Genomic DNA, 17,559 nt, shown 5'->3' on the forward strand with positions numbered 1-17,559 from the left:
TTTCTTTTAATACAACTCAGAAATCTGGAGGAGTTGCACAAATCAGTGAATGGCTAATCTCAGCTTTTCAAGTGTACTGCTATTTTCAAATCAATTTGAGTGACCCCTGTAATGATTACTTTCTAACATCTGGTTGGTAATTTATTTGAAGAGAGTTGGTGGCCTCATTTTGAATTGTAATGAAGACCACGATGTATAAATCACTGAGGTTAGATTCCCTACTGGCATACTTGGCAGAGCAGTACTCGATAAGTAGCTGAAGCAGGACAAAAAGAACTAAATGTCATTATGTCCCTGCAACTGAATAATCCAGATCAAGGATTGCCCACAGTGTCTCAGTGTGACAGTCACAGACAGTCTTTATATAGTTGAGGGGCAAAGTTAAGGACTAAACTTCAGGTCTCTTGATTTAGCATGTATTATATGTATCACGTAGAGTCATGATTCTAAAGCCGTGATTTTTTTTTTCCATCCCTAGGAAAGACAAAGGTCACACAAGGATTTAACTTGTGTGAACAAGTACTTTTAGACAGACAATATTGAAATGCTTTGTCAAACTACATGCTACTATAGTCTCACGTTCTTAACAGACAGTCATAGCACAGACTGAGACAGAGGAAAAAGACTGAGATATACTAAACCTGACAAGAGAGTCAGAGTGAACTTGCTTAGGTCTCAGAATTTGTTTTCCATGCTGAGCTCTAAATTTAGCCTGGGAGATGAGGCACTATACATATCGGTGTAGTTATGTTGTGGCTTCAAAAAAGGGGAAGCTCAGGTCTGTTAGAGACATTATGAAAATACAGAGAAGAAATGATCTGTGAGGCTGATTTCCTGAGCTATATCTACAGCATGTGCAAATTTATGCACAAATACAGGTGTGCTCTTGCTTTTCTCCCTACTGGCTACGCAGACTTAATATAACATTAAGCACTTGCATAAACACATGCTCTAGTAAATGGTCACTACCTGTAGCCTTCAAACTGGGAGCTCTTGCCCTGCATAAACTATATTCTGCTTTTCCTCTGGTGACCATGAGAAATTAGAAGTTTGACGTGATCATTTCACACTGTGGGATTTGTTCTTCACAGTCCACAGGGCTGAATTGTCTGAAATTTAAACTCCAAGCATGATCTCAGAGCAAAATAGAAACATATGTCTCACATTAAGTACTGTGACCTAAAAACAGTACAGAAGTATTCATTCTGACTTGAGTACGTTTTCAGTCACTGCATGGCAGTATGGGCATTGAGAATGCCATCTACTGGCAAAAAAGCCAAGAGGGAATGGAATTCCACGGCAAGCGATTTCCAAAAAACAAAAAGGGTAAGGAAAGACGCTGTGTGACATCAGTTTGTTTGGATTCTGGCTTTTCTTTTTTTAATTGTTCAAGTTTTTTTAATCCAGTAGGTGCAACTGCATGATGTGATGTTAAACTTTATGTAGAAATTTCGGTGGGAGTGAGTTTTGAACCTGAAGTATATTATTACAATTTCAGTCTGTGCCAGAAAAGGATAAGAAAATGAAACTATTTAAAAGACATCAGAGATAATGAGAAAATATGAATAGAGCTGCAAGGTCGAGACCAGTGTTAATTTCCTGTGCTTGCTCTTATTTCATAGGATCTCAGAAAAGACTCCCAAGAATTCTTTAAATAATTGGTGAGTGTGTTTAGAGTCTAAATCTTTGACACTAAAATCTGAAAATGCATGTAACTCAGCAGTGAATCTGTTTGTTACTGTGCTGTCAGCTACAGCAACCATGATTCCAACCTTTATGCAGCCAGCTTGTGATATGATTGCGAACAGTCATCTCGGTGGATGGTATCTGTTGCTGTTAACTCCACTTACAAAGCAGTAACTGTTGTCATAGTACTATGGCAAGGCAGATCCACATAGGCTACATCCCTGCTAGTTTTGAGAACCACCTGTACTGGTTTGAAAACCTCTTTCTTTTTTTTTTTGCCCCCCCAAATAATTAGTGATGAGATTTTTTTTTTTATTATGTCCAGTCCACACCTAGCCAACAACCAGGTTACTTAGACTATCTAATGAAAAACAGTTGGAGTAACATTCCCTGAGAGTGTCCCATCTTTGCAAGTAAGTCAGGGAATAGTATGAGGAGTAATATTTGATAGAGTTTGGCAAGGTCTGAATGTAATTTGATCATTGCCTAGATTAACACTCACTGACAAAGAGACAGCATTTTCCTCAAAAAGGAAAACCAACAAAAGCATAGCTGGAAGCATGAGAAGTAGCCTCCAGCATATTTAATAGCAGAGGGAAGCCAGAAGTAGGAGAAAAAACTACAAAACACCATTCGTGAGCAGAGACATCCGTGACCACAGCTTTTTCTAAACTCATATCTTAGAAAAGTAAATATTCCTTTGTTGTTAGCTGTGGTGTGGTTCCAACAAAGGCAACAAGCCTGGATGTGCCAGTAGTGACAAAATGCCATTCACATTTTACCGCTAAATTATGATGACCCACTCTAACACATAGGAAGACTGCAGGAGGAACAGCATGGGGAAAATAAGTACCATCTAGGATGAACACAAGCTTCTCTGTAGTCTTGAAAACATCTGCTAACACAAAAACTCAGCATTTCACTCACTTTAGGAAAGCAGAAGGGAATACAATACAGTGTTTTAAAAAAGCTGAAGGAATAAAAAAAACAAATCAGGAAAATGAGAAAAACCAGTTCTAGATGTCAGTGTGACGGAATAAAGTCTTTGATCTCTGCTTTTTGTAGGTGCAAAAACTGCCCTTGCAGAGACACCACAGCTGTCTCTGAAACATGTCAGTTGAGCCCTGGCAACTCAGTGCTGTAGTGAAGCTAAACACTGGTGTGATGAGACCTTCTTGATTGTCTTCTGAGAAGCCCATCATTGATAAAATCATTTTGCTCCCAAGGACTGAAATCTGGGACTGCACCTGCATTGGGGTGCACTGTCCTCTGTAGAGCTGGTAGTGTAACTCTATACATGGCTGCCTTGCAACACGGCTCTTTCACTCCCAAGAGTGAAAGAAAGGTTTTAGTGTGGTCCCTTCCTTTTTAAGTCATCCCTGCTGTTAATTTTTTTTTTTTTTTTGTGACTAGAACCTGATAGAAGAATGGAGCAAGTGTTACCATGCCAGGACTGGAACATTTCCCTAGGCTGAACATACCACACTAACTACTACCTCCTGGAAAGCAGCAAGCACTGCTGCTCGTTTGATACTTACAAACACTTGAAAAGCATAGGACGGCACAGGTAATTTCATAGATACCCTTCTGTCCCCAATATCAGCAGAGAAAAAGGCTCAAGTTAGGAAAGACCTGAAAGACAGAGGAGCATCAACTCTGCAAATATGCTGTGTGAAACTAAAAAAAGAGTAGAGTCCTGTAAAACAAAGTAAATGTCTAAGTTTCTTCCAGATTCTCTGCAAGAAACTGATTCCGTGACTCAATATTTGCTTTCAGTTTAAACAAATTTAACTAAGAAGGGAGCACAAAGGCCATGAAGACAAACCTACACCTCTTTACGTAAGCATAGCTCTCATGCATGATTGTACTATGCTGTTCCATGGACTGAATATTAAGCCTATACTGTTTAAGGAAATCTGAATGCTTTGCATCTCCTCTTTCCTGTGATTAGTGTCTCGGGAACAAGATGGTTGAGGAGGACCTATACCAATTAGCATAGTAAATAGCATAGTAAATGGGTTTCCCCCACTCAACAGCTTTTCCTAACAGATTAATACTACTAGATCCCCCTATTCATCAAAAACTGAGAATTTTGTGGAAGGTCTCCTTCAACATGATAATCCTCTACTTGACAGAGTGACAATCCACCAAAGCCAGAGACAAATTGAAATTCTAGTTGTAATTACAGTGTTTAATGGGCATAGAAGGATGTTAGGTGCAAAGCAACTATTCCCACCAGAGTCTTTTCAGGAATAGAATTGGTGCAGCCAAACTATTTAAGCACTTGAGACACTACTGTGATCAAAGGAGCCCAATTTCCACTTTTACAGAGATACTTAAATAATGTACCATCTCCATTAAATACACCATATCTCCATTTGGATTACTTTTTGGTGACTTCTACCTGTCCCATGTATTATGTTGAAAGGTGATATGTTTTTCATTTGATCCAGCCTTTCAATACAAGGGACACAATAAAAAACGAACAAAAGAGCATTTCAAGCTGTTTTTATACATGGTGTATTGAAATATAAGAAGAATGGCATTCTGTAATACAGTTATTGAAAAAGTGGACAGAAAGATTAAAATCTGTGAAGTTGCAAGGAAATATTAAATGTACAAAAACCTAATTAGTATTGAAACATATTTAAATCTTCCAAGTTTAATGAACTTTCAGAATCTGAGCTTTGCAGCTAGGTTAAGAAAGATGCTAGACATAATACCCATGCCAGGATGGACAGTGGATGTTTCAAAGTCTCAAGGTAAGAAGCAAGACCTCGCTCACTGGGATCTTCTTAGGGGTCTGTCAGGCTTCATCCCATATTTATTTCACAGAACTTCAACAATGTTGCCAGCAAGAAAACTATTACTTGAATGCAAAAAGATGAAAGCAAGTCTTCCCTTTCCTCTGGTTTATCTTAGCTGTTTTTTCATCCCCAGTGTCCAGGACAGTGGATATTATTCCAATTTCCTTATATCTACAGCGATCCTGGAAACTTCAGTCCTTTCTTGACAGTCTTTCGAAAGGACTTATCTGAGGCTGGAGTCCTGCTCTTGTTAATGGATAGAACTATGAATACTAAAAACCCCCACCCTTTCTAGAACAGGTTACTGGCTTTTCTGGGATGGACTCAACTTCCTTCACAGCAGCCAATAAGGTGCTGTGTTTAGGTTTGTATCTAGAATGGTGGTGTTAACACACCAGTGTTTCGGCTATTGCTGAGCAGTGCTTGCACAGCATCAAGGCTTTTTTTTTTTTTCCCCCCACTCTGCCCACCATGTTTAGGCTGGAGATTGACAAAAATTTGAGATGAGACAAAGCTGAGATAGCTAATACAAGTTGGCCAAAGGGATGTTCATTACCATACAACATACAATAATGCTCCATAACAAAAGCTGGTGTAGAGGAAGAATGTGGAGTCTTTAGTTTCCAAGGTGTTTGTTGTTCGGAAACTGGTTTGGCATTAGTCTGTCTGTGAGAGATGGTGAGTGATTTCCTTTGCTTTGCTTGCTGTTTTTTCCTCTTTCCTTCACCTATTAAATCATCTTTATCTTGACCCATGAGTTTTCTTGCTTGTGCTCTTTCTAGTCTCTCTGGGGCAGTGAATGGAACAGACGACCTGACATGATAACTCAGTCCACCACAAAAAGGCTTTAAGACCTGGTGAACCTGCTTCTGCAGGGATGTTGGACTAGATGATCTCTAAAGGTCCCTTCCAACCCCTACCATTCTATGATTCAGGACATAAGAGCTGAAGCTGCCATCGGACTTTTCTCCAGAAGAGCTATAGAACTGCCATAAAACTGGAACAGCTTCCTAAGACTGCTTTTGGCAGGTGGTAGTTGACTTCCAGGTGGAAGTCCCCATAGATCATTAGAACATTAAGAGATTACACAGCCTAAAAAAGATTGCTTACATCATTGGAAGAAGTTTTTTCTTCTTTTTCAGGAGAGTGTTTGGTGTTTGACTTCCTTGGGGGGGTGGGGGTGGACATTGTGGGTTTTGTTTGTTTTAAACAAAACCCAAAGCTTCCCAATATTCTGACAGACAGAACCTCCCACATGTAGTTATGTAGGAGATTGGGGCATAGGGACACAGGACAGTGGCTCATCTCACCATTATAGACAAGCTCTCAAGTACCAAAATACATAAAGTTGCAACATCGAAATAATACTGAAATTGATACAAATTTCTTTACAAATTAGTTATTATTTTAACACTTTTAAAAAACAAAAGTTTTGTCTCGATTCAGGAAATAGTTTTGAACATAAACAGACTAATTCCAATCAGTAGAAAAGCCAGGAACCCAAACAGTCATTCCCTTACATTTATGAATCCATGCTGCACACACAGATGGCATGCAATCCCTGGTCATTAGGAGCACTGCCTTTTCTTCTCCACTCTAGGAGGAGACTGCCACCAGTGACTACAAGACAAAATTAACCATCACAAAGCATAGGCCTCTGTTGCTGAACTGTCCAGCTTTCTATTTGTGACTAAAATGAGTATCTTCTCTATCTGCTGATAGGGACTGTGAGGTACTATGGGATACTCCCAGCAGTCTACAGACAGGAGCACCTGGATCTGTAGCCAACACTAATGCACGTCTGCATTTGTCTCTACAAGACAGATCACAGAGTAAGCTCCACATGCTGTTGCAAGGCTGATAGCAATAGCCACTGTGGCAATTCTCATTCCACAGTTGGCAACAGGGATGAACATGTGCTCCATTTCACCCTTTTTATTTCTAAGAAATACTAGATAGCATTTTGTCTGATCCAAAGTCCATTATTTCAGTGGCCTCTGGATGAAGTCTTTTGTCATTATAAAGTCCACTTACAAACATACAGTTTTTCTCTCAAGTGACTGATAAGCTGTACCAGAAACTAACAGAGAATTCAGGCACTTAAAAAAAGATGTCTCAAAACAAATTAAGAAAACCAGATATCTGAGGAAAATATTGCCTATGACAACCAGAAACCAGATGAAAAACAAACTCGCAATGATGTTCTGGTTACACATTTCTTATAAATCCAGGCTGGAAGAGATGATAGGTCACCTGTAAACATTACAAGGCAAGAGTCAAAAAGAAAATATTATTTCAGTCTGCAGTTTCAGATGTGTTCAGAGAAGGCAAGAAGGAGAAGCTGGGAAACTACAAGATGGTCAGTCTCACCTCCATCCCTGGAAAGGTGATGGAACAACTCAGCCTGGCTGTCATCTCAAAACACATGAAGGAAAATATAGTCATCAGGGGGAATCAACATGGATTCACCAAAGGGAACTCCTGCTTGACTCCTGCTCCTGATAGCCTTCTATGAGAGCATGACTGACTGGCTATGTGAGAGGAGAGCAGTGAGTATCACCTGCCTTGACTTCAGCAAGGCTTTTGACACTGTCTCCCATAATATCCTCATAGAAAAGCTCAGTCAGCGTAGGTTGGATGACTGGACAGTGAGGTGGATCAAGAGCTGGCTTAATGACAGAGCCCAGAGGGTTGTGTTCAATGGAGCCAAGTGAAGTTGGAGGTCTGTGGCCAATGGGGTTCAACAGGGATCATTTCTGGGGCCAGTTTATTCAACATCATCAATGACCTGTATGAGGGGGCAGAGTGTACCCTCAGCAAGTTCAATGATTACACCAAACTGGGAGGACTGGCTGGTTCACCAGAAAGCTGCACTGCCATTAACCAATACAGGCTGGGTGTCGACCTGCTGGAGAGCAGCTCTGTGGAGAGGGACCTGGGAGTCCTGGTTAATAATAAACTGACCATGAGCCAGCAATGTGCCCTTGTAGCCAAGATAGTCAATGGCATTCTGGGATACATCAAGAAGAGTGTAGCCAGCAGGTCGAGGGAAGTTCTCCCCCCCCTCTACTCTGCCCTGATGAGGGCTCATCTGGAGTACTGTGTCCAGTTCTGGGCTCACCAGTTCAAGAGGGACAGAGAAATTCTGGAGAGAGTCCAGCACAGGGCCACCAAGATGATCAGGGGACTCGAGCATCTTCCTTATGAGGAAAGGCTGCAGGAGTTGGGACTGTTCAGCCTAGAGGAGTCTCATGGGGGACCTCATTAACACTCAGAAGTATTTAAAAGGTGTATGTAAAGAGGATGGGCAACACTTTTTTTCTGTAGTGTCCAATGACAGGACAAGGGGTAATGGACAAAAGCTGGAACACAAAAAGATCCATTTAAACTTAAGGAAAAGCTTCTCTCCTGTGAGGGTGAGGGAGGAGCCCTAGCACAGGCTGCCCAGGGAGGGTGCAGAGTCTCCTCTGGAGGTTTTCAAATCTGTCTGGACACGTTCCTATGTGACCTGATCTAGGTGGACCTGCTTGAGCAGGGAGGTGGGACTAGATGATCTTTAGAAGTCCCTTCCAATCCCTACCATTCTGTGATTTTATGATTCTATGATTCTAACTTCCACATAGAAAAAATATTAGGAAAGAAAGATTGAGGAGGCTTGTAAGGGACTAATTATAATTCCATAAGTCTTTGTAATATAAGCCTTAATAAAATAACTTTTGTGAATATACTCTTAGGTATGCTGAATTATCATTCTAATAAAGAGGAATAGGGATTCAAAATTCATAATGGAGCTAAAATTCTGTCATTATTCACAACTAACCTAATCCCATGCCTCTGGTATTTTCTTCACACAGGTCAAAAATCTGTTTCCATAAAATATGGGCTCTTCTAAGACCATTGACCTCATTGTATGTACTTGTGATATGAGGCATTTAAAAACAATCTCTCAGTCATTTTGGTGATTCATGGTAACAGTTTAGCATCAGCAGGTATTTGTGTTTTGGCGGCAATGTAAATTCATGCTAATTTTCTTTGAGATCATTCCCCAGAAAAGCAGAAATGGAAGTCGGTGCCAGAATGATTGCCACCTAAGCGCAACAATTTATTCACTGAGAAAAAGATAAGTCACTTATTAGCCCATCTCTGGAATTTTGATTAGAACTAAGAAAAGACTGCTTTCTGTTACACTCTAAATCTTTCTTGAGCCACCAAAATCCTAGCATTCCCTACAAAAAAAACCCAAACCCTCACAAGCAGATGAGCGCTGCGCATTACTCCCAGACAATTGCCCCTGCAAGGACACCAGGCCTGGCAGCAACACTCTGCAGGGACACCATTCACAGCTGCAGCAGTGACTCAGCCAAATTCCCCATTCAAGTCCTCTTCTGCCTCCATTTTCTTTCTTCCAAGGCATAAGTAGTTCAATACACAAAACAAGCCTGGCAGCTGACTAAAATTAACCTCTCCAAACATATGAGCTAAAATGACTCTACACAGTAGCTATTGCAGCTATCAGTATCTAATAGTTGAAAGACCATATTTATAGGATGTCCTTAAATATGCATACCAGACTAGTTGAGATTTTATGCAAAATTGATTCCTAGGTGCTTAGTGATGGTGCTGTGATACTGACTGAGAAATCTGGCCTTGATTTCTTGGCCCTTTTATATTTCTTTCATTTCAAGTAATAGGTTTTGCTGAAGTACCTATGTCCTTGACAAATTTTTATGAACTGCAGATTTCAGTAAGACTGCACTAAAACCATTCCCTTTAGAATTTAATCAGCAACTCCATGAGCTCATATTGCAAGCTACTAGGTGTGATATTAACTGGGTTTAGATCTGCTCTGACAAAGGCAAGGGAACTACACATCACTTTGTCAAAGTATGGAGCTGTAGGCATTGATGATCAGATCCAGAAGTTCTCCACAGGATACTAATAGTCCTAAACAGCAATTTTTTAAACAGTAACTTTCAGAATGAAAAGGATTTTAGGGATGACAGTTTCAGAGAAAAATCACCTTCTTCAGGAAGCCTGAAAGAGGCAAGCCTACCACTGCTGCAGGTGACTGCTGAGGGAACACCACACACGCTTTGCAGTTTGCCCAGGTTCTTCCTGGCTGCAGGCAGGCTGACACCATTGAAGTTTTGGGGACTCATAAAGAAAGATTTGGTTAAGCCACTGCAGTCACCAACTGTTGGCTTATAGGCAACAGGAGAATTCCCGGTACTGCTCAGATAGGAAATATATCTTCCCCAGCTAAATGATCTTCACAACAACAAGACAAAGTAGCTTCCCTAGAAAGTTAAGAGTGATCAGCTACCCAACAGCTACTTAAATAAAATGGATTTCATCTAGACAAGGGCTTGAATAGGCAATGATGCAACAGTCAAGTGTCTCCAGGTAGAAGCTGAGGGACAAAACAGCAGGTGTATAAGTCTTGCAGAAAGGCTCTCAATAGCTTCCCCTTCACCCATGCCAAAACCCATTGATTTGATCTTTTGTGAAGTTGCTTTTCGTAGCTGAAACTTTTTTTTTTTTAAATGGAGAAAAAGATTGGTAGATACAGCTGCAATTTCAACAAAGCTCTTTCCAAGACTCTCTGCTTTACCTGCCTCACTATCAGATACAAAGCTCCATTTCCAGCACATATACGTTACAATTCACTGTTTGAATTTCTTGTCCGTGTGATGTTAACATAAGATTAAGTTATCAGTACATCACAGAGAAAACAGAGGCAAGCACTGGAGTACCCATTTTAATTCATGTTGCCTGTTGTCCCGGCAACCAGTTAATAAGCTCTGTTACTCATTTTTCACAAATACCTGACAACAACATCTCTGAATGATTTGGTATTATTAATGAGCCTGCTAACTCAGCTGCTGCTGTACAAGGTATCATAAAAGATCTGCTGGCATTTCCATTTTGAATGCTATGTTTCAGGAATCATAAATCATCCATAAATTGCCCAGGAGCTGGACAGAGGACATATAAACACCACTGTGAAGATCCATTCCTCCAAAGAGAGAAGAAAAAAGGGTTTTGGAGTGTTGCTCTCTGCAGCATCAAAATGTACATTGCTCTTCACTGCACAGGGAGAAGGATCAGACCTCAGAGTTGTCAAGCAAAAACATGAATGGTGTGACACATACCTCTTGCATGTCTCTCCTTCAACATTGCAGGCATATGACAGGGGGGCAGGAGTGGCCTCATTTACTCCAAGCTTCCTTTTGGAGAAGGTCCTACTCTTCAAATTGCTGTTGTGTGTATCCCTGAGCTGCTTTGAGAGGCATACAAGCATGTACAGAGCCCCTACTGCAATTACCATAATGAAACATTACAATCAAACAGGCTTCAGTCAGCAGGTCACACTTGATGACTCTACCATTCCTCAAGAGTAAATTGTACCTATGTGTGAGTTGCACAAAGAGTTCAGTCTCAAAGGACTGAAAGAAAGAAAGGCTGTTTAATCACATCCCAGACCAGTCCCTCACCTTGGATGAATACTTTCCTTGGACAAAAGGTCACCTAGTAACCCACATTCTGCAGAATTTCTGATTTCAGGACCGTAAAGGAATATATACTTACAATCACCTCAGTATGAATTTTGACCACTTCACTGGTTAAGCAGTCAAAACTCCACATTGGAGTGTTGCAAAAGAAATAAAATGTTCAAATTTCATTAACAAATGGTAACAAAGAATCTTTCTCCTTATGAAAGAGTAGAGAGGATACAAAGGAGCCTCATGCAGATTTAACATCAGAGAACCACAGAGAGAAACCAAAATAAATGAACCACTCATCTGTGCAGTGGGATTCTGGAGGTGTCAATGGGCTTCCTCAAATAATTTTGGACAAGAAATTACACGAGAGGGCTAGCTTTCTTCCTGGATGTTCCCTTTATGCAAGTCTCAGTCTCCCTTAATGTTCTTTTAACATAGATGTTGGCACTTTATTGTTTAAAGATTGAGCAGTGGTGAAAAACACATTCATTACTGCTTGTCATAGAGATGTTGATGAATTCCAGTCACATGCAATTAAGCTGTAATTCAAACACAATAACAGACTAAACAGGCAAGTCTAGACAAACAAGAAAGAATATCAATGAAAAATACAATTCCTAGTGAAAAAATCCTAGAGGATTCCATAGTCTTTCTGTTGAGGAAAGAAAAAAAAGTATGTATAATCTTATTTTATTTATCACATGAAAGCAGAGGATTTGCTTTATTTTAATTAATGCAATGGTATCAGGATGTATCATCTAAACAAGACAGAAAAAAAAAAGAGACAGGCTAGAATATTTTTACTACAAGAGAAGGACAGGATCTTTTTTTCTCCCTGCAATTTTCACGTGTTTAAAATGGGATGCATTCCATCTTGCATTCGTTGAAGAGAAATTCTGCTAACTTCACTTATTAGAATACCCTCTCTGTAAAACAAAGCGACTATTGTCACTGAGAATTTAATTTGGCTTCACGACATTTAAACTGAAATGAAAGACAAGTCTTCTAAGCCTGAGTTTACTTCCATGTAAGTCAGGAACTACATTTCTTGACTCTAAGTCTTCATACTGAATATTGTTGTACTGGTTCTGTTGGTTTTCAAACCAGGACAAGAATCAGAGGTTTGGCAGCTTTTTTCTTAACTCTAGCAATGTTTTCCTTTCTATCGATATGGGGAGATAGTGCAAAAACTGCTATAACATGCTGCAAGAGAAAGAATTAGTTACAGGAGACATTTTGGTACATTATTCAAAACATTATTCAACATTGTCATTCTAACAAGACAGCAGGATCTCTTTCTCAACAGTGTACAGCAACTAACCCTAGGAATGTGATTTTGCAGCCTGGTACAACAGTTCATAGCCCTTTTTCATCATACTTAGAGGTGTTTCTGAAGCTGGAATTTATAATGGTCATCAGTTCTAGATTGTACTAGCTAACATGCACATGGGAACATGGATTTCATTAGTGAAACCAACAGCTAACTCCTTTTAGGAGGTTATCTGTTCTTACATTAAAACTCTGATTAATTTCACCCATGTAAAACTCAGCATTTGTGCTAAGTAGTGAGATGTTAGAAAACTTACCAAAAAAATTGATTCATGTACAACCAGGACAAAATAAATTTTTACACTTCACAAAAGTGGATTATTTTTTTTTTGCTTCGCTTTGTTACATGAGTTTTCTAAATGAAGGACAGGCTTGGAGAAAAAGCAATAAAAGTCTTATGAGCCCTGTAAATTTCTAATTTCTTCATACAAGCCAAAGATAGTTCCTGGGAGTCAAGGTATACTCTCCATCCCTCAGATTTTCATACCAAGAAAAAGCCCAAGTCTTTTGGGAAGGAATATGGCACTTGAACTGTGCTTGCACAACAGCCATCACACCATTTCTGTCTCTATCAAACGGCAGAGCTAACCTTTCAGGCTATTTTTTTTGGTATGTGGCCTACTTACCACAATAAGCTTTGGTCTCTGGGATGACTAGATTGGTGCTACATAAACAAACTGCTCGGTCAAAGAGGAAGTTTTACTTAGTTTTAGGGCCACATTAAATTTAGCATCTACTACCAAAGTAATCACAGTCATATTTATATCATGATAATAATAATATAAGGATAATTCAAAAGGCTGATTATTTTGAAGTTCAGTTGTGAGAAAGTTAAAACAAATAATAATTTTCAAGTCATATTTTAAAATAAAGGGAAAAAGTACTCATTATAAAGAATCACAAATCAAAGTGGGCCATACAATTCCAGAGTGTATTTATTTTTTCTGCTCTTAAAACACACAAACAAACAAAAAACCTTTGTCACGCACAAAAACTCACCTCGAACCTCTGGAGAAAAACGAGCTGAATGTCGAGACACAAAGAGTTTCAGTTCTTGATCCAAGTTGCATTCAACCAAGTTTGTGTCCCATGACCGGATCCCTAAAATTAAAAATAAAAAACACATCCAGCTTGATAAACGAACACTGGAAGTTTTAAATTATTATTTCTCCATTTGCATTACTGCTATTAGCATATTTTGAAATTCCAAGCCCAGACTCTCTTCCTTTCAAGGCATACTGTTTTGGTTTTTTTTTAAGTGCTGAGCACTCAGAAGGAACAGTCTGGACAGGAATCAGTCATAAACAAGAGGCAACCTGCCTTCCCAAAAGATGACTGCCCTTTGAGACCTCAGCTTTAGGACTGCTGGTCCCACATTTTAGTAGTCACATTATGAGAAGTTAAAAATGTCTCTGAATTGGCTTTGAAATAGCAATACAGTGATTCCCAAAAATTACTTTAGTCAGATTGTGGGACCATTGCACTCGTCTCTCTGAGGAAAAAAAGAGAAGCATCACCTAGCATGTTGCAAATTCATATTTAAATGCTAAGTATTAAATTGCTTCTTAATTCAAAAGCTTTGAAGCATCTCATATTTTAAATTAAAATGTAAGTTATCTTTTATTTATGAAGTATTGAAATTCTAGTTTTGAGATGTTAAAATACTATGCTTGATCTTTTCTCCTTTAAAAACTAAACAGCACGTCTCTATTCCCTACCATTTTTCCAAGCCACTATTAGGAAGTGAGATACGTGACACATATATGGATCCAAAAGTGGATTATTCCAAAATTTATTATTACAGATTGAAGTTTGACCATGGGAAAAGGCATTGCAGGGAAAAGACAAATTTATAGTTTATTTCCATGAGATTTTGATGGCTAAATAAAAAAGTCAAACCAATGAGGACAACATGCTTAGAATTTTTCTATCATTTTCTTGGTTTGAAACTGTTCTGAAAAATCTTCTAGTTTTAAAAAAAAATGACTAGGCAGTTGAACTGCTGGCAAGCCCAGGCACTGCTGCAATTTGGACCAATGTTACCGAGATTTTTTTTTTTTCTTCCTAAAGGAACATCATTACACTTGCACAAATTTGATGGCAAATGCATAAGGGACTGCTGGTGGTGGTGGCTTTTCCCCACATGCCTAAAATTACTGAGTTAAATTAATTTGGGGTTTGGCTAGGTGATGCCTGAAGAGGTATATGGCCAATGCCTCACCAAGAGACTAGCACTAACGCTCCTGCTGGTAACTCTGTTGAGGTTTCAGGCTGTGAATGTTACTGTCAATGTTACCTCCCATGCTATACTCTTTTTCAAGGCAGCAGAAATATTAGCACTCACAGTGGTAGAAGCCAGTTCCTTGTATAGACAAGGAGAAAAGAGGGGGAAGAACAGAGAAAGTAGATCAGCAGCACCAGTCTCCCATTGCAGCTATGGGTAAGTTCTCCATGCAAACATCTGAAATTCGAGAGCCTGAAGAGCCTCCTCAGGGAGAATTCATCCAGGGATTTTCCTTGTCCACAGCACAGTACAGGTTGGAGCTTGCTTACTACTGGGATATGCCACCAGCTATTAAGTAGTCCCATTTAAAACTAAATAAACTCTAAATAAATTTGAAAATGCCCGTGTGTTTCATAACCACACAAAAGAAAAATAAGTAAGCTACAACTCGCCACCTCCACTTCCTGACTGATGCGTCATTGTTCGGAAGCACAAGCAGTGAGTCTTTTCTGCAAGTCTCTTATTTTCATTTTTCAAAAAATCTCTTGGCCATATGGTGGATTTTTGGGGCATAGTTTTGGCAGACAAATACAGCTCAGCAGGCTTTAATGGCTTCCAGGTGTCAGAATATTTGAGAGCAAGATGAAAGATGATATAATATCATGCATGTACAGTGCATAGGAAAAGTAAAACTAGTAAACAGACATGGATCACGAAGGTGAAGTAGTGTTCTGGTTTAGCAAGGAGCAGCTTTTGGCTTAGTAACAGGGAGAGCAGGTTGCAGTGAAGACCCAGTAAAGAATTTTTGGGCTCTCCCCTGGCTCCTGGGTTCAGACCCACCTCCGGCCCGGCTGGGCCAATCTGGTGCCTCTGCCATCACTATTTAGGGGACGGGAATTTGAAGTGCTGGCAGGAGGTGTAAGAGTGATACAAGATGGAGGTGACCATGCAGACCCTACAGCCAGAGAAGGAGGAAGGAAGGAGAAGCAATAGACCAGAGACCCCTCTGCAAGCCGTGGCGAGAATACAAGCTGTGCCCCTGCAACCTATGGAGACCCATGGCAGGACCGAGAGCCACCAGCAGCTCCATGTGAGTGAGCCCGGACGGGCGAGGGACTGTGTGGGGAGACGGCCATGGCCCAGGCCGTGCTGGAGAGCCTGCACGCCGCAGAGCAGCCCCACACGAGAGGCAGAGACGAGCTGCAGCCTTTGGGATAAATGCGCATCGGAGCAGCCCGTGCAGGGCTGCCATGCGTGTGAGTTACCCCACGGACTTGCAGGGAGGACTGGTGTGGAGTTCACCCGTCCTGAGGAGGGACAAACGGCAGAAGCTATTGGGAACAGACTAACTGAAACCCCCACTCCCTGCCCCCCCTGCCAACCATTCAAGGGGGGACAGGTAAAAAACACCAGGATCAGGGCTCTGAGCCCGGGAAGAGGGGAGGTGTGGCAAGAAGGTGGTCTTAACGGGCTGGTCGGACTCTTCATTGTTGTATTACTCTGTGTTGTTTCATTTTGGTTATGTTTTGGGGGTATGTTTTAGTTGATGTTGTGTTAAATTATTTTCTGTTTTCTTCCCCAAACTGAGTGGCCTGGTCTGTTTTGTCCTGAACCTTAAGCAGCAATTAAGCTCTCCCTGTCCTTGGGCAATTCTCAGCCTCATCCGTACTGAGGCTAATAGTGGTCTTTGTTACCTGATGGGCCTAAACCATGACAAGTAGGTTGAATGAATAAATGCTGAACTTCAAGAAACTAGAAGATAAACAGTTTGCTGGCCTCCCATAGTAAGCTTGTATCGGGAGACTACAAAGATTTCTGGAGGTCAGTTAATACAGACCATGATTCAGCAATGATGCTAATGATAGGGCCTGTCCACCATCCCTAGCTGCAGATTTCCTGTAGTAACAAGATTCTGATTAGGCGTAGTCAAGACTGCTGAGCCAGGCAATGTCCACAATACAGGAGTCAACACAAAATAGAAAAAAAAAAACCCAAACCAAAACCAAACAAAGCCTAGACATCCTAAGCACACATTAATCCCAGAAGCTGAAGCTGGGTTTTGGACAGAATATCCCAGATCTACAACTGCATGATTCAGCAATCTGGATGCAGAAATTATGCATGTACATGATAAAGTAGTATAACATATTTATATAACCAAATCAGATTTGGGTGAAACGGAGGTAAATCTGGAACCAAAATCCAAGGTCAATCCAATGATGTAGATTATTGACAGCACGGATGTAACTACTGGAAGCATGGCTGAACTGGAGCTCTTTCTTTCTTTCTACAGTCTTAGGAGTGCAATGCCTCTAGAACACAGGACTAATCAGACAGTAGGCAGGATACACCCAGTATCGTCTGCCAAATGAGTAGAAAAATCTTGAAGCTTTGTCTTTGCTTCCCTCTTCCTTATTTTTGGTGGACAGTGGGTTGGAGAATTGCTCCCTTAGCAAATTAATATTCCAAATGTAATTACTGAAAATGCGTCTTGCCACACCATTTCCTTTTCATGACATATTAAGAAATGACTCTGTACTCCACCAGGTTGCGTAGCATCACACCACTGATGCATTATCAGCAGATGTTTTCTTTAATACGTTGCTCTGCAGTTTGGCGCATGAATCCAGTTTTCAGTGGTGGTACTGAGGAGATGTACCAGAGAAGACAGTGGGGCTGAGTTATCAAGAACCCAAAACCTGAGTTATCAAGAACCCAAGGCTCTGTTGAGATAAAAGGTTGAAAAAAGCGAGTATTTCCAGACTACAGCACACTCCCCAAAGAGAAAGAGATAAGTTGAGCCCAGATTAGCCTCACACAGATAGAGCTTCAGACTCCCAGTGTACTCCGCCAGAATATTGCGCCTCAAAATTTGATCTAGAAGGCAAAACCTCAATCAGATCATCTGAAACCAGGAGCAGTGAGACAACTTCTCCAAAATGATGACAAAAAAGGCACAAATGTTCTCTCTGAATATCTAAAACTGTTAAGTGGGTGTTATGCTTAGTGG

General features: G+C 40.4%; 1 protein-coding gene across 1 annotated transcript in view; it reads right to left on the reverse strand.

The window, feature by feature from the left end:
- Positions 1-17,559, reverse strand: part of MAP1B (microtubule associated protein 1B) — a 75,576-nt gene that overhangs the window by 56,065 nt on the left and 1,952 nt on the right. The window contains exon 2 of the mRNA XM_062018801.1: positions 13,325-13,426. Within this exon, the coding sequence (XP_061874785.1) occupies positions 13,325-13,426 (102 nt within the window). The remainder of the gene's footprint in view (positions 1-13,324; positions 13,427-17,559) is intronic.

Source organism: Colius striatus, chromosome Z, assembly GCF_028858725.1.
Source record: "Colius striatus isolate bColStr4 chromosome Z, bColStr4.1.hap1, whole genome shotgun sequence".
Classification (NCBI taxonomy): domain Eukaryota; kingdom Metazoa; phylum Chordata; class Aves; order Coliiformes; family Coliidae; genus Colius; species Colius striatus.